This window comes from Tachypleus tridentatus, chromosome 13 (assembly GCF_004210375.1).
Source record: "Tachypleus tridentatus isolate NWPU-2018 chromosome 13, ASM421037v1, whole genome shotgun sequence".
NCBI classification, from domain to species: domain Eukaryota; kingdom Metazoa; phylum Arthropoda; class Merostomata; order Xiphosura; family Limulidae; genus Tachypleus; species Tachypleus tridentatus.
In genome coordinates this window covers 11,496,584-11,523,506 of record NC_134837.1, presented here as the reverse complement: position 1 = coordinate 11,523,506, position 26,923 = coordinate 11,496,584, and the positions used below count along the sequence as shown (strand labels likewise).

General features: G+C 35.0%; 2 protein-coding genes across 2 annotated transcripts in view; one reads left to right on the top strand and one right to left on the bottom strand.

Moving 5' to 3' along the window:
* LOC143241024 (protein giant-lens-like) overlaps positions 1-17,102 on the top strand; it is a 43,051-nt gene extending 25,949 nt beyond the window's left edge. Inside the window, exons 2-4 of the mRNA XM_076484440.1 lie at positions 4,942-5,115; positions 8,678-8,884; positions 15,202-17,102. Coding sequence (XP_076340555.1) covers positions 4,942-5,115; positions 8,678-8,884; positions 15,202-15,414 — 594 coding nt within the window. The 3' untranslated portion in view covers positions 15,415-17,102. The remainder of the gene's footprint in view (positions 1-4,941; positions 5,116-8,677; positions 8,885-15,201) is intronic.
* The window catches only part of LOC143240573 (elongation factor-like GTPase 1), a 201,302-nt gene that overhangs the window by 90,314 nt on the left and 84,065 nt on the right, over positions 1-26,923 (bottom strand). The window lies entirely within an intron of this gene.

The window sequence follows — 26,923 nt, the reverse complement described above, 5'->3', positions numbered from 1 at the left end:
TGATAAGTTTACAAAATGTATAAGAACCTAACTCTACCTGTCAACAGTCAAGGTGCCATTATTGGCTAAAATACATCCAATGTGTGTATTGGATTATCTGCACATTTTATTGTTTACTCTGTTATCTTCCTTTAACCCAAACAGTACAGTTACCAGACTATAGGACAGATAAATCTGGTCATATTATTTATAGAACAGTATAGTTACCAGACTATAGGACAGAAAAATCTATCCACATTATTTATAGAACAGTATAGTTACCAGACTGTAGGACAGATAAATCTGGTCACATTATTTATAGAACAGTACAGTTACCAGACTGTAGGACAGATAAATCTGGTCACATTATTTATAGAACAGTATAGTTACCAGACTGTAGGACAGATAAATCTGATCACATTATTTATGGAACAGTATAGTTACCAGACTGTAGGACAGATAAATCTGGTCACATTATTTATAGAACAGTACAGTTACCAGACTGTAGGACAGATAAATCTGATCACATTATTTATAGAACAGTACAGTTACCAGACTGTAGGACAGATAAATCTGGTCACATTATTTATAGAACAGTATAGTTACCAGACTGTAGGACAGATAAATCTATCCACATTATTTATAGAACAGTATAGTTACCAGACTGTAGGACAGATAAATCTATCCACATTATTTATAGAACAGTATAGTTACCAGACTGTAGGACAGATAAATCTATCCACATTATTTATAGAACAGTATAGTTACCAGACTGTAGGACAGATAAATCTGGTCACATTATTTATAGAACAGTATAGTTACCAGACTGTAGGACAGATAAATCTATCACATTATTTATAGAACAGTATAGTTACCAGACTGTAGGACAGATAAATCTGGTCACATTATTTATAGAACAGTATAGTTACCAGACTGTAGGACAGATAAATCTGGTCACATTATTTATAGAACAGTATAGTTACCAGACTGTAGGACAGATAAATCTATCCACATTATTTATAGAACAGTATAGTTACCAGACTGTAGGACAGATAAATCTATCCACATTATTTATAGAACAGTATAGTTACCAGACTGTAGGACAGATAAATCTGATCACATTATTTATAGAACAGTACAGTTACCAGACTGTAGGACAGATAAATCTATCCACATTATTTATAGAACAGTATAGTTACCAGACTGTAGGACAGATAAATCTATCCACATTATTTATAGAACAGTATAGTTACCAGACTGTAGGACAGAAAAATCTATCCACATTATTTATAGAACAGTACAGTTACCAGACTGTAGGACAGATAAATCTATCCACATTATTTATAGATCACATTATTTATAGAACAGTACAGTTACCAGACTGTAGGACAGATAAATCTATCACATTATTTATAGAACAGTACAGTTACCAGACTGTAGGACAGATAAATCTATCACATTATTTATAGAACAGTATAGTTACCAGACTGTAGGACAGATAAATCTATCACATTATTTATAGAACAGTACAGTTACCAGACTGTAGGACAGATAAATCTATCCACATTATTTATAGAACAGTACAGTTACCAGACTGTAGGACAGATAAATCTGGTCACATTATTTATAGAACAGTATAGTTACCAGACTGTAGGACAGATAAATCTATCCACATTATTTATAGAACAGTATAGTTACCAGACTGTAGGACAGATAAATCTGGTCACATTATTTATAGAACAGTACAGTTACCAGACTGTAGGACAGATAAATCTATCCACATTATTTATAGAACAGTACAGTTACCAGACTGTAGGACAGATAAATCTGGTCACATTATTTATAGAACAGTACAGTTACCAGACTGTAGGACAGATAAATCTATCCACATTATTTATAGAACAGTATAGTTACCAGACTGTAGGACAGATAAATCTGGTCACATTATTTATAGAACAGTATAGTTACCAGACTGTAGGACAGATAAATCTATCCACATTATTTATAGAACAGTACAGTTACCAGACTGTAGGACAGATAAATCTGGTCACATTATTTATAGAACAGTACAGTTACCAGACTGTAGGACAGATAAATCTATCACATTATTTATAGAACAGTACAGTTACCAGACTGTAGGACAGATAAATCTGGTCACATTATTTATAGAACAGTATAGTTACCAGACTGTAGGACAGATAAATCTATCCACATTATTTATAGAACAGTATAGTTACCAGACTGTAGGACAGATAAATCTATCCACATTATTTATAGAACAGTACAGTTACCAGACTGTAGGACAGATAAATCTATCCACATTATTTATAGAACAGTACAGTTACCAGACTGTAGGACAGATAAATCTATCCACATTATTTATAGAACAGTACAGTTACCAGACTGTAGGACAGATAAATCTATCCACCAGACAGTACAGTACCAGAACTACAGTTACCAGTAGGACAGATAAATCTATCCACATTATTTATAGAACAGTACAGTTACCAGACTGTAGGACAGATAAATCTATCCACATTATTTATAGAACAGTACAGTTACCAGACTGTAGGACAGATAAATCTATCCACATTATTTATAGAACAGTACAGTTACCAGACTGTAGGACAGATAAATCTATCCACATTATTTATAGAACAGTACAGTTACCAGACTGTAGGACAGATAAATCTATCCACATTATTTATAGAACAGTACAGTTACCAGACTGTAGGACAGATAAATCTATCCACATTATTTATAGAACAGTACAGTTACCAGACTGTAGGACAGATAAATCTATCCACATTATTTATAGAACAGTACAGTTACCAGACTGTAGGACAGATAAATCTATCCACATTATTTATAGAACAGTACAGTTACCAGACTGTAGGACAGATAAATCTATCCACATTATTTATAGAACAGTACAGTTACCAGACTGTAGGACAGATAAATCTATCCACATTATTTATAGAACAGTACAGTTACCAGACTGTAGGACAGATAAATCTATCCACATTATTTATAGAACAGTACAGTTACCAGACTGTAGGACAGATAAATCTATCCACATTATTTATAGAACAGTACAGTTACCAGACTGTAGGACAGATAAATCTATCCACATTATTTATAGAACAGTACAGTTACCAGACTGTAGGACAGATAAATCTATCCACATTATTTATAGAACAGTACAGTTACCAGACTGTAGGACAGATAAATCTATCCACATTATTTATAGACACTACCAGACTGTAGGACAGATAAATCTATCCACATTATTTATAGAACAGTACAGTTACCAGACTGTAGGACAGGACAGATAAATCTATCCACATTATTTATAGAACAGTACAGTTACCAGACTGTAGGACAGATAAATCTATCCACATTATTTATAGAACAGTACAGTTACCAGACTGTAGGACAGATAAATCTATCCACATTATTTATAGAACAGTACAGTTACCAGACTGTAGGACAGATAAATCTATCCACATTATTTATAGAACAGTACAGTTACCAGACTGTAGGACAGATAAATCTATCCACATTATTTATAGAACAGTACAGTTACCAGACTGTAGGACAGATAAATCTATCCACATTATTTATAGAACAGTACAGTTACCAGACTGTAGGACAGATAAATCTATCCACATTATTTATAGAACAGTACAGTTACCAGACTGTAGGACAGATAAATCTATCCACATTATTTATAGAACAGTATAGTTACAATACTGTAGGACAGATAAATCTATCCACATTATTTATAGAACAGTACAGTTACCAGACTGTAGGACAGATAAATCTATATTAATAGAACAGTATCCACATTATTTATAGAACAGTACAGTTACCAGACTGTAGGACAGATAAATCTGTCACATTATTTATAGAACAGTATAGTTACCAGACTGTAGGACAGATAAATCTATCCACATTATTTATAGAACAGTACAGTTACCAGACTGTAGGACAGATAAATCTGGTCACATTATTTATAGAACAGTACAGTTACCAGACTGTAGGACAGATAAATCTGGTCACATTATTTATAGAACAGTATAGTTACAATACTGTAGGACAGATAAATCTGGTCACATTATTTATAGAACAGTACAGTTACCAGACTGTAGGACAGACAAATCTGGTCACATTATTTATAGAACAGTATAGTTACCAGACTATAGGACAGATAAATCTGGTCACATTATTAACACAATAGATATAGTTTTATGAAGCAACCTTTAGTATATATTAAATTAATGCTAGGTCTACTTTTCTGTACATTATTCAGCAGGTGAGGGATAAGCTTTATTTATCTGTGATATCTTGGTTAGAAAGATAATTTTCTTATGTCACTCAGTCCGTCTCCTTTGACAAATATTTATCTAAAAGACCAGTCAAAGTACATCTAAGTTACTTATGAAGCTTAGATTGAAACGTATTTTACAAACATCTTAACAACTTGGAGTTGAGCGTTCAGTAAACAAGCAAAATAAATATTCTTGTTACTTATTTTAATTTTTTCCTAAATTAACTGATTTCAATTAATATGTTTCTATGAACTATTTACTTAACCGCAGATCAAATTATTTGTAAACGAATCAGCACAAACATAATAGATTATTATAAATAAATAAGATTATTATTATATTATTATTATTATTATTCAATTATTGTTATTTAATTGTCGGTAGACACCTTTTGACTATGAATTATTTGAAAGAAATGTCTCTTGAAGGAAGATAGTATTAAACAAGTTGTGATCTTATTTTATCATAACTGTTTAAAATGATACAATCATTCTTAACTTTTAGGAAGTCATCAGAAGATAAACTAGTAAACAGTGGTAGTGAAGGTTCGCTAACATAAGGTAAATATACTGAGTTACGTAATAAACCTTTTGTTCAAAATCTGTTCAGTCATTATTCTTGCCCACCACAGAATTCTGAAGACGATCTACCTGAATGTGGACAGTGGTCAGTGTGTAACAGAGTCGATGTATATTCCGCGCCGTGGGTTGAACGAAGATGTCGATGTCCAGGGAAGAAGACGTGCTCTTTGTCCTTGAGTGACCAAGATGGACATACAGTGGTAGCGAAGACTCGCCAGTATAAGGTAGCGGTAACTTCGTCCTAACGAACTAACCTACGTAATTGTAATAAACTTTTCCTGTGTTTGGCTAAATTTCTACTGGAGCCAACCTGTATTTAGTTTCCAGTATGGAAATGTACTGGTATAAAAATCTGATACACAGTTAATAACTGGTAATAATTGTTATTAACCATGTTCTTACATTATCTTGACAACACTTACAATGTACTGGTATAAAAATCTGATACACAGTTAATAACTGGTAATAATTGTTATTAACCATGTTCTTACATTATCTTGACAACACTTAAAATGTACTGGTATAAAAATCTGATACACAGTTAATAACTGGTAATAATTGTTATTAACCATGTTCTTACATTATCTTGACAACACTTACAATGTACTGGTATAAAAATCTGATACACAGTTAATAACTGGTAATAATTGTTATTAACCATGTTCTTACATTATCTTGACAACACTTAAAATGTACTGGTATAAAATCTGATACACAGTTAATAACTGGTAATAATTGTTATTAACCATGTTCTTACATTATCTTGACAACACTTAAAATGTACTGGTATAAAATCTGATACACAGTTAATAACTGGTAATAATTGTTATTAACCATGTTCTTACATTATCTTGACAACACTTAAAATGTACTGGTATAAAATCTGATACACAGTTAATAACTGGTAATAATTGTTATTAACCATGTTCTTACATTATCTTGACAACACTTAAAATGTACTGGTATAAAATCTGATACACAGTTAATAACTGGTAATAATTGTTATTAACCATGTTCTTACATTATCTTGACAACACTTAAAATGTACTGGTATAAAAATCTGATACACAGTTAATAACTGGTAATAATTGTTATTAACCATGTTCTTACATTATCTTGACAACACTTAAAATGTACTGGTATAAAAATCTGATACACAGTTAATAACTGGTAATAATTGTTATTAACCACGTTCTTACATTATCTTGACAACACTTAAAATGTACTTCTTTACACACAACACAAACCATACTTATGTTACGAACTCCGGAAAAATATTTTATACTGAACACTACGTGAACACGAGATAAATATTCACATCTTCCGCTGAAGCTTCAACATACATGCCACAATACAATAAAATATTCATAACTTTCGGTTAACCTCCAACATACATGCCACAATACAATAAAATATTCATAACTTTCGGTTAACCTCCAACATACATGCCACAATACAATAAAATATTCCTAACTTTCGGTTAACCTCCAACATACATGTCACAATACAATAAAATATTCCTAACTTTCGGTTAACCTCCAATATACATGTCACAATACAATAAAATATTCCTAACTTTCGGTTAACCTCCAACATACATGCCACAATACAATAAAATATTCATAACTTTCGGTTAACCTCCAACATACATGCCACAATACAATAAAATATTCATAACTTTCGGTTAACCTCCAACATACATGTCACAATACAATAAAATATTCCTAACTTTCGGTTAACCTTCAACATACATGTCACAATACAATAAAATATTCCTAACTTTCGGTTAACCTCCAACATGCATGTCATAATACAATAAAACATTTCACACTTTCCGGCTAACCTCCAACATACATGTCACAATACAATAAAATATTCACACCTATTGGTTAACCTCCAATATATGTATTACAATACAACAAAATATTCGCAACTTCCGGTTGACTTCCAATATATATATCACAATACAACAAAATATTTGTAACTTCCGGTTAACCTCCAATATATGTATTACAATACTACATAACTTATCAAAATCTAACCACTCTTTATAATGTTATTAATTATAATCCTATCATCGTCTTAAATAATTTCAGATACTATGTAATATAATTATTTGGATAACCTTACGCAATAGTATACCCTTTATCGTAATTTATAAATATCCTCTTTCCCCAAATTCACTTCAATTACCATTTAAGCATGTAATCACATTCAAATAACCTTCTGTAATAACTCTGTTTCATCACATTTGTCCTTCACGATTTCTTTTTTTTAAAATCACGCTTCAATTATATGTAGTTTCAGTTTCTTTGAGACGAAAAACCGTTAATGTTCCTAACGAAGTTAATGAGCCTAGCTGTGGAGTGAGGCCTAGCAACTTGATCAGTCATACTTCAATAAAACTAAACACGAGGTTGGCAGTGGTCTGTCAGAAGACCAAAACTGTTTTAAAAGAGGGAGAAAACATGTTTGGAGTGAAGATGAAAGTGGAAAAAGCCAAGAAACGTAAACTGTGTTTGCTTCACATACGTTGAGCAGACTTCTAACATACTTCCTGGAGAAGACTTTGTTAAATCAAAGAGATGTCACAATCGAGAAGGCTTTGTTAAATCAAAGAGATGTCACAATCGAGAAGAAACTACACCAGAGCTACTTCGAACTGACCTAAAATGAATAAGTTGGTCAAAGTTAATTGGTGAGAGAGACAGGTCTAATTATTGCTGTAGATAAAGCCAAGGTTAATAAAGATATCATTTGTAATAATAGGTGTGTTGATTGGACGGTGACTTAGCAAGTTTCTTCATAAAAGATAGTGTGGAATCAGAATAGCTGTAATTCTCGATTAGAATGTGCATCAAAGTAGAAAACAAAAAGAATATAGAGAGTTTTAGAAACCGTTAGCGAGTTGAAGAGTTCTAACGTTAGGTCAGTCTTGCTCTGCCAGGTGAAAACGTGGGTTGTTTGTTTGTTTGTTTGTTTTGACATTCGTGCAAAGCTATACGAGGGCTATTTGCGCTAGCCATCCCTAATTTAGCAGTGTAAGACTAGTAAGAAGGCAGCTAGTCATGGCTATTTAATGCCAATTGTTGAGCTACTCTTTTACCAACGAATAGTGGGATTGATCGTACCATTACAACACCGCTACAACTGAAAGGGCGAGTATGTTTATTGTGATGGCGATTGGAACCCGCGACCCTCAGGTGACAAGGCCAGTGCCCTAACCACCTGGCCACACCGAGAATTAAAGAGGAAGTGGTGGTAGGTGCAAAGAGTGAAGCCAGCTGTATGTTTAGATCCGAGGGGAGGACAGAAGATTGTGATGGGACAAAAATCGAGATAGGAACTCACTCTGCTCGATTATATTAGAAAATGGGTTGAGGGTAAGAAACTTAAATTACGAAGGTTTGTACATCTAAGAGCAGAGAATGATTGATAATCACGGTCGTTGACCCTCAGTATTGAGGATGGCATCAGGACTGATTGACTGTGAACCACGGTACGCACGATATTTGGGTAGTTTAATGTCAAGGTTCTTTACTACTTTGAAATACGAATACATAGTCCACATGCAAATTAGTTTTGGGGTTTCAAAGCTAGTTGTTACCATTCCAAGTTGTTTGAAGTTTTCACAGTTTCTAAGCTGGCTGTATACGAATACATAGTCCACATGCAAATTAGTTTTGGGGTTTCGAAGCTAGTTGTTACCATTCCAAGTTTTTGAAGTTTTCACAGTTTCTAAGCTGGCTGTATACAGCGTGACTAATGCTAGTTTTTACCTTCCAGATATGCGAGCCTGTCCGAAAACTCCCTGTTTGTCGATACATCCGCGACGTCACTTGGACTTATGTTGAAAACCCAGACAACACGACACAGCAGACAATGCACTGCGTCTGTCCCAAGAATGGTTCTCCTTACATCATAAAACATCAGTCCTACTCTGTACCTACTGGAATAGCGCATCAATATTCATTTGCTTGTTCACCGCAAACTGTAAGTAGTTTAAAACATTAAATCTTTTGTAAACACAGCAGAGCTAGTTGTACAACTTTATTAACACACCATTCTGTGCCTTCTAAACACAGTACAGCTAGTTGTACAACTTTATTAACACACCATTCTGCGCCTTCTAAACACAGTAGAGCTAGTTGTACAACTTTATTAACACACCATTCTGCGCCTTCTAAACACAGTAGAGCTAGTTGTACAACTTTATTAACACACCATTCTGCGCCTTCTAAACACAGCAGAGCTAGTTGTACAACTTTATTAACACACCATTCTGTGCCTTCTAAACACAGTAGAGCTAGTTGTACAACTTTATTAACACACCATTCTGTGCCTTCTAAACACAGTAGAGATAGTTGTACAACTTTATTAACACACCATTCTGTGCCTTCTAAACACAGTAGAGCTAGTTTTACAACTTTATTAACACACCATTCTTTCCCTTCTAAACACAGCAGAGCTAGTTGTACAACTTTATTAACACACCATTCTGTGCCTTCTAAACACAGTACAGCTAGTTGTACAACTTTATTAACACACCATTCTGTGCCTTCTAAACACAGCAGAGCTAGTTGTACAACTTTATTAACACACCATTCTGTGCCTTCTAAACACAGTGGAGCTGGTTGTACAACTTTATTAACACACCATTCTGTGCCTTCTAAACACAGGTACAGCTAGTTGTACAACTTTATTAACACACCATTCTGTGCCTTCTAAACACAGCAGAGCTGGTTGTGCAACTTTATTAACACACCATTCTGTGCCTTCTAAACACTGGTGCAGCTAGTTGTACAACTTTATCAACACACCATTCCGTGCCTTCTAAACACAGCAGAGCTGGTTGTACAACTTTATTAACACACCATTCTGTGCCTTCTAAACACAGTAGAGCTGGTTGCACAACTTTATTAACACACCATTCTGTTGCCTTCTAAACACAGTGCAGCTAGTTGTACAACTTTATTAACACACCATTCTGTGCCTTCTAAACACAGTAGAGCTGGTTGTACAACTTTATTAACACACTATTCTGTGCCTTCTAAACACAGTAGAGCTGGTTGTACAACTTTATTAACACACCATTCTGTGCCTTCTAAACACAGCAGAGCTGGTTGTACAACTTTATTAACACACCATTCTGTGCCTTCTAAACACAGTAGAGCTGGTTGTACAACTTTATTAACACACCATTCTGTGCCTTCTAAACACAGTGCAGCTGGTTGTACAACTTTATTAACACACCATTCTGTGCCTTCTAAACACAGTAGAGCTAGTTGTACAACTTTATTAACATAACATTCTGTGCCTTCTAAACACAGTAGAGCTAGTTGTACAACTTTATTAACACACCATTCTGTGCCTTCTAAACACAGTAGAGCTAGTTGTACAACTTTATTAACACACCATTCTGTGCCTTCTAAACACAGCAGAGCTAGTTGTACAACTTTATTAACACACCATTCTGTGCTTTCTAAACACATTAGAGCTAGTTGTACAACTTTATTAACACACCATTCTGTGCCTTCTAAACACAGTAAAGCTAGTTGTACAACTTTATTAACACACCATTCTGTGCCTTCTAAACACAGTAGAGCTAGTTGTACAACTTTATTAACATAACATTCTGTGCCTTCTAAACACAGTACAGCTAGTTGTACAACTTTATTAACACACCATTCTGTGCCTTCTAAACACAGCAGAGCTAGTTGTACAACTTTATTAACACACCATTCTGTGCCTTCTAAACACAGCAGAGCTAGTTGTACAACTTTATTAACACACCATTCTGTGCCTTCTAAACACAGCAGAGCTGGTTGTACAACTTTATTAACACACCATTCTGTGCCTTCTAAACACAGTACAGCTAGTTGTACAACTTTATTAATACACCATTCTGTGCCTTCAAAACACGGTAGAGCTAGTTGTACAACTTTATTAACACACCATTCTGTGCCTTCTAAACACAGTAGAGCTAGTTGTACAACTTTATTAACACACCATTCTGTGCCTTCTAAACACAGTACAGCTAGTTGTACAACTTTATTAACACACCATTCTGTGCCTTCTAAACACAGTAGAGCTAGTTGTACAACTTTATTAACACACCATTCTGTGCCTTCTAAACACAGTAGAGCTAGTTGTACAACTTTATTAACATAACATTCTGTGCCTTCTAAACACAGTAGAGCTAGTTGTACAACTTTATTAACATAACATTCTGTGCCTTCTAAACACAGGTACAGCTGGTTGTACAACTTTATTAACACACCATTCTGTGCCTTCTAAACACAGCAGAGCTGGTTGTACAACTTTATTAACACACCATTCTCGCCTTCTAAACACAGTGGGAGCTGGTTGTACAACTTTATTAACACACCATTCTGTGCCTTCTAAACACAGTAGAGCTAGTTGTACAACTTTATTAACATAACATTCTGTGCCTTCTAAACACAGTGGAGCTAGTTGTACAACTTTATTAACACACCATTCTGTGCCTTCTAAACACAGTAGAGCTAGTTGTACAACTTTATTAACACACCATTCTGTGCCTTCTAAACACAGCTGAGCTAGTTGTACAACTTTATTAACACACCATTCTGTGCTTTCTAAACACATTAGAGCTGGTTTGTACAACTTTATTAACACACCATTCTGTGCCTTCTAAACACAGTAAAAGCTGGTTGTACAACTTTATTAACACACCATTCTGTGCCTTCTAAACACAGTAGAGCTAGTTGTACAACTTTATTAACATAACATTCTGTGCCTTCTAAACACAGTACAGCTAGTTGTACAACTTTATTAACACACCATTCTGTGCCTTCTAAACACAGCAGAGCTAGTTGTACAACTTTATTAACACACCATTCTGTACCTTCTAAACACAGCAGAGCTAGTTGTACAACTTTATTAACATAACATTCTGTGCCTTCTAAACACAGCAGAGCTAGTTGTACAACTTTATTAACACACCATTCTGTGCCTAATAAACACAGCAGAGCTAGTTGTACAACTTAATTAACACACCATTCTGTGCCTTCTAAACACAGCAGAGCTAGTTGTAAAACTTTATTAACACACCATTCTGTGCCTTTTAAACACAGTACAGCTAGTTGTACAACTTTATTAATACACCATTCTGTGCCTTCTAAACACGGTAGAGCTGGTTGTACAACTTTATTAACACCATTCTGTGCCTTCTAAACACAGTAGAGCTAGTTGTACAACTTTATTAACACACCATTCTGTGCCTTCTAAACACAGCAGAGCTGGTTGTACAACTTTATTAACACACCATTCTGTGCCTTCTAAACACAGTACAGCTGGTTGTACAACTTTATTAACACACCATTCTGTGCCTTCTAAACACAGCAGAGCTAGTTGTACAACTTTATTAACACACCATTCTGTGCCTTCTAAACACAGTGGGAGCTAGTTGCACAACTTTATTAACACACCATTCTGTGCCTTCTAAACACAGTACAGCTAGTTGTACAACTTTATTAACACACCATTCTGTGCCTTCTAAACACAGCAGAGCTGGTTGTACAACTTTATTAACATAACATTCTGTGCCTTCTAAACACAGCAGAGCTAGTTTGTACAACTTTATTAACATAACATTCTGTGCCTTCTAAACACAGTACAGCTAGTTGTACAACTTTATTAATACACCATTCTGTGCCTTCTAAACACGGTAGAGCTAGTTGTACAACTTTATTAACACACCATTCTGTGCCTTCTAAACACAGTAGAGCTAGTTGTACAACTTTATTAACACACCATTCTGTGCCTTCTAAACACAGTACAGCTAGTTGTACAACTTTATTAACACACCATTCTGTGCCTTCCAAACACAGTAGAGCTAGTTGTACAACTTTATTAACACACCATTCTGTGCCTTCTAAACACAGCAGAGCTAGTTGTACAACTTTATTAACATAACATTCTGTGCCTTCTAAACACAGCAGAGCTAGTTGTACAACTTTATTAACATAACATTCTGTGCCTTCCAAACACAGTAGAGCTAGTTGTACAACTTTATTAACACACCCTTCTGCGCCTTCTAAACACAGTAGAGCTAGTTGTACAACTTTATTAACACACCATTCTGCGCCTTCTAAACACAGTAGAGCTAGTTGTACAACTTTATTAACATAACATTCTGTGCCTTCTAAACACAGCAGAGCTAGTTGTACAACTTTATTAACACACCATTCTGCGCCTTCTAAACACAGTAGAGCTAGTTGTACAACTTTATTAACATAACATTCTGTGCCTTCTAAACACAGTAGAGCTAGTTGTACAACTTTATTAACACACCATTCTGTGCCTTCTAAACACAGTAGAGCTAGTTGTACAACTTTATTAACACACCATTCTGTGCCTTCTAAACACAGCAGAGCTAGTTGTACAACTTTATTAACACACCATTCTGTGCTTTCTAAACACATTAGAGCTAGTTGTACAACTTTATTAACACACCATTCTGTGCCTTCTAAACACAGTAAAGCTAGTTGTACAACTTTATTAACACACCATTCTGTGCCTTCTAAACACAGTAGAGCTAGTTGTACAACTTTATTAACATAACATTCTGTGCCTTCTAAACACAGTACAGCTAGTTGTACAACTTTATTAACACACCATTCTGTGCCTTCTAAACACAGCAGAGCTAGTTGTACAACTTTATTAACACACCATTCTGTGCCTTCTAAACACAGCAGAGCTAGTTGTACAACTTTATTAACATAACATTCTGTGCCTTCTAAACACAGTAGAGCTAGTTGTACAACTTTATTAACACACCATTCTGTGCCTTCTAAACACAGTAGAGCTAGTTGTACAACTTAATTAACACACCATTCTGTGCCTTCTAAACACAGTAGAGCTAGTTGTACAACTTTATTAACACACCATTCTGTGCCTTCTAAACACAGTACAGCTAGTTGTACAACTTTATTAACATAACATTCTGTGCCTTCTAAACACAGCAGAGCTAGTTGTACAACTTTATTAACACACCATTCTGTGCCTTCTAAACACAGCAGAGCTAGTTGTACAACTTAATTAACACACCATTCTGTGCCTTCTAAACACAGCAGAGCTAGTTGTACAACTTTATTAACACACCATTCTGTGCCTTCTAAACACAGTAGAGCTAGTTGTACAACTTTATTAACACACCATTCTGTGCCTTCTAAACACAGCAGAGCTAGTTGTACAACTTTATTAACACACCATTCTGTGCCTTCTAAACACAGTACAGCTAGTTGTACAACTTTATTAATACACCATTCTGTGCCTTCTAAACACGGTAGAGCTAGTTGTACAACTTTATTAACACACCATTCTGTGCCTTCTAAACACAGTAGAGCTAGTTGTACAACTTTATTAACACACCATTCTGTGCCTTCTAAACACAGTAGAGCTAGTTGTACAACTTTATTAACACACCATTCTGTGCCTTCTAAACACAGCAGAGCTAGTTGTACAACTTTATTAACACACCATTCTGTGCCTTCTAAACACAGTACAGCTAGTTGTACAACTTTATTAATACACCATTCTGTGCCTTCTAAACACGGTAGAGCTAGTTGTACAACTTTATTAACACACCATTCTGTGCCTTCTAAACACAGTAGAGCTAGTTGTACAACTTTATTAACACACCATTCTGTGCCTTCTAAACACAGTAGAGCTAGTTGTACAACTTTATTAACACACCATTCTGTGCCTTCTAAACACAGTATGACAAGCTATGCGATGCTATTAACATATTCCATTTGGAGATGGTCGAATTCCCGAGTTTCAGAAACACAGCTAATTCATAGGTTATAAATTTTTCAGGTATAATATGTAATATAAAGTATTAATTTATATGACTGCTAATCTCTACTGCGATTATTTTATTACGTGAACTAAAAAAAAACAAAAAACGAAAATATTCCAATATACTAAATCTGTGATCAACCTAGAATTATATCTACGATGGTTATTATTAACATATTTTTCAATACTATTAACAAACAGACAGGAAAAGTTGTTGTCCATAGTGTCGCCATCTAGTAAGTTTGTCTAGAACTGCCATTTTAATTTTGACCACTAGTCTGAAGTGTGGTGTGTATTTGTCTAAAGACATAAATACAAATAACTTAATATCAAAATCAACTATTGTCAAACACAAAATACTTCGTTATTTATCACAGCATCGGGTTATATATCTGAACAACAGTAAAGTATGTACGAAAGAATTATTTGGTGTACTTTTCAAACATTACGATTTCTAATTCTTACAGTCACTGTTGTGCCACAGGAAAGAGCCATGCCGCTTATTCTCTGTGCGAAAGCGATCAGAGGTTGAAGATGTGAACACGGACACACTATGCCATTGTCCTCATGGGCACGTGTGTCCACACAACCACAACGCTTCATCCGTTATTCTGGAGTCCAGCCACCACAGGAGTCGAACACGTACATACAGTGGTTACTGCACGTCGGATGTAGACTGATAAAACCTCACGTAATCACGAGACAGTCGTTCTCATTGGACTTTAAGTGAGCATGGTGAATATTAGTGACTGAGTGTTGTCACTCAAGAAACAGTCACTCTCTAAAATACATTCCACGGTTGAAACGGCTGAACACCTTCTAACCAAGTTTCTTGTGAATTACTAGAATCAGGATGGAAGCTATTTGGGACACCTGAAGTAATATTTGGAACTCAAAAGTACAGAGTTGACATGATTTGAAGAAAATATTAGAAAATGATATTCCGACTGAAAAAAACAACAATGAACCAGACCAGATAAAAGTGATGGGTCGGATGTAAGTAATATATAGGATGAGAGCAACAAATATTTATAACTATTATCACTAATACTTAAGTCCTAAATTAACAGTTTGTAATAAGATATTTGTCGAAAACTTATTTGCCAAATCTCACAAACACAACGTGTTCAAGTTCTAAACTGGAATATATATATATATAGGTGTGTATACCATTCGTTATAAGAAATACTTGTAACATATGCTAATGAACAAGTTTATTGATAACTGTGAAAAATGAAAGAAGTTTAATATAATACACAAATATACAGTATCGGGTCTACAGTGTATTAAATAAAGTCATACAAAACGATTATAAGAAAATGGTATGTACAGAAAACACATGTTCATCAATTTCAGTGTTCAGATGTTTTAACCCTCGTGGAAAGTTGGGGAGCAGGAAATTCAAATCAGATAGGAAACACCACTATCTCCCACCCACTCCATAAAGTAAAAAAACAACAAAAAAAGACGTTCTTTTAACACAGGGTTAAGCATATTAACCTGCAACAGTCTATTCTCAGCACCATACATGACGTCACAGCTCTACGTTATTTTTAATATTTGTTTATCGGGTTTTTGCTATGTCGTATCTTGAATTTTTTTCCTTGCAGTAGTTTACCTTGTAATACGTGTATTTCCATTCCTAAAAAAACAAGTGACTCATTTTCAATAAACTCTAAATCCATAATTCATCTTTATTTGACAAAACGTATCTGATGTCAGTTTTCAAAACTGAATTTTTGTTTTTAATTTTCGGGAAACACAATTCCACAAAAACACGTACTGGTTTCTCAAATGAAACCGGTGGCCTATTGTCAAATGAAACCGGTGATCTAGCTTTATAATTTTTAATTTGGTGTTAAGTCAGGAACTGAGAAGAGCAAACAAGGGTTAACAGAGAAACTATTTAGCTCTGTGACATTGCGCTAGTGAAGAAAAGATATATTATTATATATATTGCTCTACAATTTGGGGTTATATTTAAATGAATATATATCTTTATCACTAATACAATGTTATTAATGGGATAGTTAAATAATTTCTATATTAGCCTCGGTTTGCTCTTCTAATCTAAAACTAACACGAATTTGGCAATTAGAATCCTCTGGGTTCTGGTCTTTAATTGAAATGGAGGTAGGTCAATAAACGTCAAGCACAACAAACTACATCACGCAAGTAACAATACATAATATCACATTGAGGTCAGTACATAACGTCTCGATTAGTTCACCGGTTATTTGAAATTAAATATTATAGCACCAGTGGTAACTACAAAGTTTTGGAAGCTATGCTGAAGTCAGTAGCAGCTACTGACGACAACAAATGTATCTGAGGCTACTTTTAATGTAATATAATAACACCTACAATTCTATTAAATTAACATTAATTTAATTCATTACAAAATTCTTCTTAGATTTACATCACTATTAAAACAACGTAGTTTATGATATTCAAATATACTTTCAAAATATAACTGTAACGTCCGTTAACAAAATCAGTCATAAAATATTAAACGAAACAGTTTTATCTGCTGAATTTCAAATCTGACACCACATCCACTCTCTAAATTTCTTATAACCGAAGCATAATGAATAGATGAGTTTTAGTAATACCAAACACTAGTAAAGAGAGAAAAACATGTATAAATAAAGCTTTCAATGGATACACTTTAATAGAAAATTAGGAAATATGTTCACCAATAGATGGCGATAAATATAAAGAAAATCCAAACTATTAGTTGTTTAATTTAACTGTTCGTTTGTTCATTATAAATTAAACACAAAGCTACCCAATGGGCTATATGTGATCTGCCCACCACATGTATCAAAACCCAGTTTCTAGCGGTGTGGGTCCGCAAACATGCCGCTGTAACACTAGGGGGCTAACTTCACACATTTAAACTCAATAGCTAACGGTTTTGAAACAGCGGATCATTATTAACAGTTGAATAGCTGATGAATACAGCTGTGTTTAAACAATCTATCCAATAACTTCAATAACTCAATAATTAAACACAAAGTAAAATAACACTGAGAAATACAGGTAAGCTATAACACAAACAATGTGTAAAATGCCTTTTCGTGAATCACTTTAACACTCACATAATTTAAGGGCAGTGGTTCCCAACCTTTTCTATGCCCCGCACCCCTAAAAAATATGTTCTCGCACCCCTCGCAGTAATTCTTTATTTAAGAATAAAGGTGAAGGTGGCCAAAACAAATGTTATCTCGCACCCCTTGGGGGTATGAGCACCCCTGGTTGGGAACCACTGTTTAAGGGGAAAAAACTGCATATACATTTCAATTAATGAGACCGGAATGAAAATCAGGAACAATGCTTGTTAAATTTAGAAACGTCGTGCAATGTTATAATTATTTCTTTACACACAGGTGGCTTGATTTCAGTTGTTGGTTTGTCTACACACGGTATAATAACTGCAACATTAACTAATTATATGTTAAAGCAGTAACTTATTAATGCCACAGAGTTCATGATAAATATAAAATCATTGGGGCTCCCTCTATCTGTACATATATGTGTGCATTTTATATATGTAAATGTTGATGGAATATATATTTTTGTACAAAGTTACAAAATTAAAATAGTTTCTGTTGAAAATAAAACCTTGTCTGGTGTGAGTTATATCCACGACGACTTCTTCTTGTTTCACTGAAGAAATCTTATTGGTGTACACCATATCTCATTACACTCTGTTCTCATGATCACGTGCACATTACTAGTCCACAAAAATATGCATGCGAAAACAGACGGCGTAACACGCTTCAAAGTGAGGTTTAGTTGTTCAAAGACAATGTTTAAAACGTAATGATTACGCTCCAGATAAAGATGGTAGAATATTCTTTTACCAAGGATCTCTTATCATTCCTTACTGATTTATAATTAATTGTTAAGCCATCTACAAATACGCCCTGTGTGTGTGTCTCTGGTACCGACATACTGGTTTGAATGATTTAAAAACAAAGGAACACAACTGCATTTGGTACAATGTATTATATTCGCTCTGCGATTAAATTGTACCCTAAACAATTAAGACCAACTTTTGATCCAAAGATTTTTGAACAAAATTTCGTAAACAAAGTAGTGGCTCAAAATGGCCACAAAAAATACGTTTCCAGAAACGCTCTTTTGTTGCCTTTACCGCTAGGTGACACAAAACACGAAATTTCAAATCTTCTTGTAAATTTGTCACATCTGTGGTTAGCAGTCTTTTAACTCGCTTTTTTTAACGAAAAAAAGTTACCACGAATCAGAAAAATAAAACTGACACTTATTACAGCAGCACTGCACTGAGACTTATTACAGCAACACTGCACTGAGACTTATTACGGCAGCACTGCACTGAGACTTATTACGGCAGCACTGCACTGAGACTTATTACGGCAGCACTGCACTGAGACTTATTACAGCAGCGTTGCACTGACATTTACTTCGGATATTCACACAAACTACACAAAACAGTTCGGCAATAACTGTTCCTTGACAAACACTTTTGCGGAACGGGGCACGAACCATGGACCCTCCACGTTCTATACACGATACACTAACCAGTCGATCCATGAGCAGGCCAAGCCCAATGCGACAGTTAACAAACTGTAGGTTTGTCTCCCAGGGCTGGTGTGGCACTGTGACATTACAGGTAGCGGAGGAAAACCCACATACAGCAATAGTTTTTAACACAAGAAATTAAGAAAATCCTTCTGTTCCAACGTTTACACAGAATGTTTTTGTTTTGTTTTTGAATTTTGCGCAAAGCTACACGAGAGCTATGCGCTAGCCGTCCCTAATTCAGCAGTGTAAGACTAGAGGGAAGGCAGCTAGTCATCACCACCCACTGCCAACTCCAGAATATGGTACTCTCTTATTATTAGGATTTCACAAGAACGCTCATAATGGACCTATATTCCTTAAAATTATATTTACAATCCACGTTAAAAACGTTTTTCCATAAAACTAGAAGATCCACCTTGAATGTTTAAAAGAAACAAACAAAAAACTGTTATCTACCTGTTTTTAATCGAGTGTATACCACGTTTCAAGTATATACATATCAAGTTCTTACAGCTTATATAAATCATTTAGTGAGGTAATAATAACTACTGTAATATCTTATGTTATAAACGATTTGTGTTAAAGTTAAGATTTTTGTGTCATTTGTCATATCATCCACCACACATTTTTTGAAGATCATAAGCCAGACAAAGAACAGGTATCTCAGCTTGTAAATTATAATCCACGTTTCCAAACAGAATTATATCTTAAACTTCAATTGTCAGAAAGCTAAGTACGTTATATTAAACCGATTTTAAATAAGCATGTCTAAGTTTCGTGGCAATCACGGTCATTATAATGCTGCGATGGAATGGAATGTATCGGAATTACATATTCAAACTGTTTGGCTTTTCCGCATGTAGTGTGACGTCACCGAAAATTGATCAGTTTGTAAAATGTTATGTAACAACCTTTTTCAACACAAGATATTCATACACTCAAACATGCAACGTTGTCACTATGAGAAAAACACACACACTGGATAGGTAAAGTGAGGGTGAAGTGTGAATGGCCACTATTCAGTTCTTCATATTATACTTCACGTTCACACCAACAAATGTTTGTTACTTTTCACTATGATATAGGTCCAATTTCTCTCTTAATATAACCCAATAACACACGTGTAGGTTGAAATGATCCTCCCTGAAGCTTACACTTTAAGATTAAACAATTTTCAGAATATTAAGTTTATTTATTATATTCATGCATTCATATTACACATATATTGAAATTGGGGATTTAGAATTTCCATTTTGAGGATGACCCTTGTACTCAATGGGACTGAAAATAAAATAATGTAATCACCTTGGGGTACCAAGACCATCCAGTAACAGCCTTGCAAAAAGTCATTTCTCGATTTCAGAGACAACATGGTTTCAATTCACCAGATAAGGGTTCCTATTATACCTACTGCTCATCCAAGTATCTGGATGATTTATGTCATTGAATCCGAAGACATGTCGAGTCATTGGACGTTGTACCCTCACATTCCTGTGTGATCACACTGCTTAAACGAGAATTCGAAAACATTTTTCCTTTACAATAGTTGTATTATGAAAAGCATTCAAGGAGGAGTGATGTGTTTTGGATGTGATGCCATTACAACGAAACCTTTTGCAATGGGAAAGACAGTGCATGTCTACTGTCAAAATACACGGTCGTCAAACAGAGCACGATCGAACGTGGCGACATGGTCTACATCAGGGGCGTAAATCCTGAAGGGATGGAGGGTATACATCCCCCTTTCACTTTAGGTGGGGGGTATGGTGCATAAAATCATCCCCCCCTACAGTTTGGTCTCTTGAATTGTTTTATTGCATCACAGGCCTAGAAACTGTGTATTTGTTCTTGTGATTCTCGTGTTCTTATCAATTTAATTACATAATTAGGCCTAGATGTAGGCTTTTTTCAGTAGCCGAAATGTACATCTTTAATATAGGCGTGCTTCTAAGCGATAGTTCGTAAGTATCAGTCAGTAGGCCTAAGTATACACGCAAGGCTTGCAAGCACTATCACAGAATCTACCTACATCTTGTACGTAGTGTAAGATTAAGTAAAATTTTCATCACAACAAATTGAACAGTCCACATAAGTGGTTGCAAAAATCATCCTCCCAATCAGGTGTAAAAAATCTACGCCCCTGGTCTACATCGACGCAGTGAGGCTTCATAATCCTTTTAATATAACGTACCCAACCTCTGTGAAGGATAGTGACCGCCTGGAATAAACCTCAGCCAATGTACAAAGGGTCATTCGCTCCACGTTCTTTTTATCTGCTTAAACATTTCCTTTTGGTTGTCAAGTAACGGTTTTTGATGGCGTTCTGGTGAAACAGGTGCAATACCTCTGTAAGACGCTGTCCACAAAACACAATTCACTTTTGATCTTCAAAGTGTCTGAGTCTGAGATTTGTTTTTACAGATTCAAACGATCTTTAAGCAGACCTAAGAAAGTTAATAACACTCCATGCTCGATAGAACTTTTCGCTCAGATGGACCCATGTTTTCAGTTTTCATTTCTTTTCCATATAAAATTATTATTATTCAGCTCCAGAGAACGAGATAATTACAACCAAACTGTTTTCGGGTAATTACAACCAAACTGTTTTCGGATAATTACAACCAAACTGTTTCTTATTCGTTTATTTTTTTCTTCTTCCAGAATCAACTTTAATACCTCAAAACCTAGGGTTACCTGGTCTGAATTCAGTTACAAAAAACTCAAATAATACTCCCCTTATTCGTTCCTATAAATCTCCTCTACATTACCTGAACAGAACCTTCAGCAATACTTCCGTAAGAAGTTTTCTTGGATCCTGGAGTTACATCAGGATACAGGTTCTCCCATGACACGAACAACAAGGAGTTGCAGTTTGTACAACTCAAAGATGGGTTTTAAGGTTTATACAAAACGATTACACTCATGGGTGGAAAGAAAGTGAAGAGATTTCTTTTTTTTAAGTCAAGATTCATCTCTGAACACGCAAGGTTTCAGCTAGCGTTTTAATAAGTCAAAGCCAAATTTCAGTCTTACAAGCACGGTTTCAGCCAGTGATCTAATACAGTATAGGTAGATTTCAGTCTTACAAGCACGGTTTCAGCCAGTGATCTAATGCATTATGGCCAGATTTCAGTCTTACAAGCACGGTTTCAGCCAGTGATCTAATGCATTATGACCAGATTTCAGTCTTACAAGCACGGTTTCAGCCAGTGATCTAATGCATTATGGCCAGATTTCATTCTTACAAGCACGGTTTCAGCCAGTGATCTAATGCATTATGGCCAGATTTCATTCTTACAAGCACGGTTTCAGCCAGTGATCTAATGCATTATGGCCAGATTTCAGTCTTACAAGCACGGTTTCAGCCAGTTATCTAATGCATTATGACCAGATTTCAGTCTTACAAGCACGGTTTCAGCCAGTGATCTAATGCATTATGGCCAGATTTCATTCTTACAAGCACGGTTTCAGCCAGTGATCTAATGCATTATGGCCAGATTTCATTCTTACAAGCACGGTTTCAGCCAGTGATCTAATGCATTATGGCCAGATTTCAGTCTTACAAGTACGGTTTCAGCCAGTGATCTAATGCATAATGGCCAGATTTCAGTCTTACAAGCACGGTTTCAGCCAGTGATCTAATGCATTATGGCCAGATTTCAGTCTTACAAGCTAGGTTTCGACCAGTCTAATAATTAAGGCCAGTATATAAGATGGTGAATTATTACTTGTTTTACCGAAATACAACTTGTAATCATAACAGTGTTAACATAATTAAATGTACTCTGCACTAAATTACCTCAAAATGCAGAAGAACCAATATAAAACGTCACCTGTCACAAGTGTAGACCTAAACTTTCATTTCTCTTGTTTTCTTTCAGGTCTCGCGCTTTCTCTAACGTTAGTGTTAACAGATATGACTTATGATAACAAAGGCAAATATGTAAATACAAGAAATTCTAAGGAGCTGCGACTGTTGCGTTACGACACGATCACGTGACTCACAGCTACTCCAGGGTTATATGCACTAGCTTTCTCTACATTAGATTAGTGGCAAAACAAACTGGTCAACTTACAGTCAGTTCATTCACAATATTTAGTATAAATACCATTACTGGAATATTCTTACTTCAAGATAAAAATAACAATTAGTTCGTTGGTTCGTCAATTCTTAACGATCGGTAAAATTAATATACGTAAAAATAAAAGATAATAAACAATTTAGATAAATAAATGGTTTAATATTAATAAATCATGAAAAAGGTTTAAAATTACAGTTTAACTACTTAATCGAGTTCACAGCGAAACACTTGTTGATTATATAAATGGCACCTTGTAACTCAGCCAGTCTGATAAGTCTTGGTATTATACCAAAAGCCTCGTTAGCACTGGATATAGCCGATATGGTATGGTTGAAATAGTATTACTTACTTTTTCACTTTCTTATAACTTGTCCGATCTATTGTAGTTTCTAAACCTAAATATCTTCTTATGTACATTTATGCTAAATGGCCAGGTCAGACGTTCCCAGAGGTCACTAATTTTGACCAACCAGCAGCACACCCTGAGACACGAGTTTTTACATCTTTTTAATGTGTACACAAATGGTAGTGTATAGCATGTTTAGCAGCATTTGGGCCTTGTTTCCCATGTTCGACACCCTAATTATTAGGACACGCCTGGCCCTAACCATATAAGTAAATACTATCCAGGCTTAACATATTTTTTTTTAGTTTAAATATAAAGCTACACAATGGGATATCTGTGCTCTTCCCACCACGAGTATCGAAATACAGTTTCCATGGTTGTAACTCTGCAGACATGTCGCATTGCCACTGGGGGACGTTCATAATAGTTCTAGAGCTAAAAAGTTGTTAACGATTGCCCCGCTACACATACAAAAATGACACGACAAAAGTAAATTAATGTGATCCTTTCAAGAAATCTGGAATGAATTTATTATCCTTTGTCTTCTCAAATGTTGGGGAGGGGGACAATATCCCAAAATATTCACTATTAATGCCAACATTCTCAAGGTTACGAGCAATAAACCTCAAATTTTTGTTACGTTTCGATTCAATGTATCTATTTTCCCGAATACAGTAAGATGGATCCTCACGTAACTTTTAGAAAAATAATTTCATATTAAGTTTTACTCATAATCCTAACAATGTTACAGTACATTCTGTGACAAATTTAAGTAGACATGTGTATGGGAAATCTGTATGAATAACGCTAAACGAATTATGTGAAAATTTCTAACATTAGCCCTTTACCAGTCTGTGATTATTTTTGTTTGTTTGTTTGTATTACTCAAAACGCAACACACAAACAAGTTATCTTTCCTCGGTTTCGCAACGAACAGTAATGCATTGGGTTTATTATATTTTATTAAATCGTTTGAAAACGTATTTCTAAACGATTGTGTAATATTAGTTTTTCAAAGAGTTAGGTAAAACTATGTTACTGCCGACGGTATTGTTTATTTAGTGCAATGTTTTAACTTGTTGTGCGTGTGCTTTGTTATGACAGTAAACCCATATCGGGCTATCTGCTGAGTTTTGTTATGACAGTAAACCCATATCGGACTATCTGCTGAGTCCACCAAGGGAATCAACTCGTTTTAACCACCAGTTTATCGATAATTACCGTTCCAGGAGGTTAAAGAAAAAAAAAATCACAAGAAGAAAAGCGTTAGCGACATTGGTGTCATATAATTTAATGTTCTCTTTGTAACAGATTAACTCTTTCTTGTGTGCGTGTGTGATACATATATTTATATTTCAGAATAAACAAATTAAATAAATGTATACAGTTTTTTCCTGTACAAAAAAAAATGTCCGTTTCCTTATTAGAGTGTTCTCCTCAAGGTCGACCGTCAAGGATGGTGATACATAGTTCAACAAAACACTGAAGTAAACTGCATCAGGGCAAAATGTAATAAAAGAACATGAAGTTGCCTTCATCGCGCGTTGAGTTCACCCAACCGTCAGGCCTTAACCATACGCCTAACCTTTGTTTTGGTCTACTTGGTAAAAACGTTATTATCTCTCTGTACCTTTTATGTAACAATTGTAAAAAACAAAGAATGACTTACAGGATCTTAACTTGGCTTTATTTAGAGTACGATAGCTCAACTAGCCAAGAATTTAAGATGCGGTGGCACAAATCAACAAGTACAAATGATATACTAGAATAAAGAAAAAAAGACTGAACATCGCTGACAAATTATAAAGAACGATACGACCATAACTTCCTGAAATCCAGAAATCAACCAGATACATTGTTTCCATTCTACAACTTGGAACGCTTTAGGCCTACAAATGGTTCCACAAGTCCGAACGTTTACAGCCCTAAATACGGTTCTACGCGTTATAATATTTTCAAGTTTACGCATGATTCTAAAAGTTGGAATGTTTATAGGCCTATAAATTATTCTACTAGCCCTAAATGGAGCTAGCTATACACATTATAATGTTTGTAAGTTTACACAGTATTCTACAAGTTGTAATGTTTATAAGACCTATACGTGATTCTACATTATGTAATATTTGAAAGCTTACATGATTTTACAGGTTGGAATTTTTATACTTTAGAATTGATTCTACAAGTTAAAATGTTTATAGGCCTACATACGGTTCTACATATAATATTTGAAAGCTTACACGTTTCTAGAAGTTAGAATGTTTATAGATTTACATATGATTCAATGAGATAGAATGTTCATAGGTTAACACATGATTTTACAATTTGAAAGGTTTTATTGTATTTTTAATTTTGTGATTTAAATGTTAGCTAGAGGTCGCTAAAGGCTTTAAGGATGACTAATATCGTCAAAGGTAGCCATGACTAAAGCTAGTTTAAAAAATAATAACTGTAAAAACAACCTAAATATTCCCCACCCAACATGTTCAACCTTTCAGTCGTAGGGGTGTTCTATGTGGCGATCAATCCCAATATTCGTTGGTAAAAGTGTAGCCCAAGAATTGGCAATGGATGGTGATAACTAGAATCTTTCTCTCTCATCTTCAACTGCTTAAATAAAGGACGGTTAGCACAGACAGGCTTCGTCTAGCTAAATATTCACTAGATAATAATACAAAATAACTAAATAAATCACAGTTTAAAACCAGTTAATGAGTTAATATAGCGGCAACATGTGTGATTAACGTAAGTACTACTAACAGGAGATAAAATACTTCAAAACGTACGTAGAAAATATTCGGCAATTAAGAAAAAAAAACGTCGTAGTACGATAAAATTGAAAAGGACGGAGAGAATTTATATAACGAAATGTGGCGAATGTTAAATACATGTTTTAATGTTCAGTTAAAACGATTGGGATGCACTTCCTATGTCGATTTTAAGATTTAGGACAACAAGATGCGAACCTTGAACCCTCGGAACCCATGAAGCTAACTCCATTCCAAACGAATGAGACTTAAAGGTGATTATAAAATACGCTGTAAATATATTTCGAAAAGCATTAAAATACTGTATTAACAGAACAAGGGCAAGCCAGAGTTCCACAGCACTTGTAAAAATGCAATAAGTTTCACTTATCTGAAGATTTAATCATACACTAAAAAACGAAACATTAAAATCAGATGCGAAACAAGA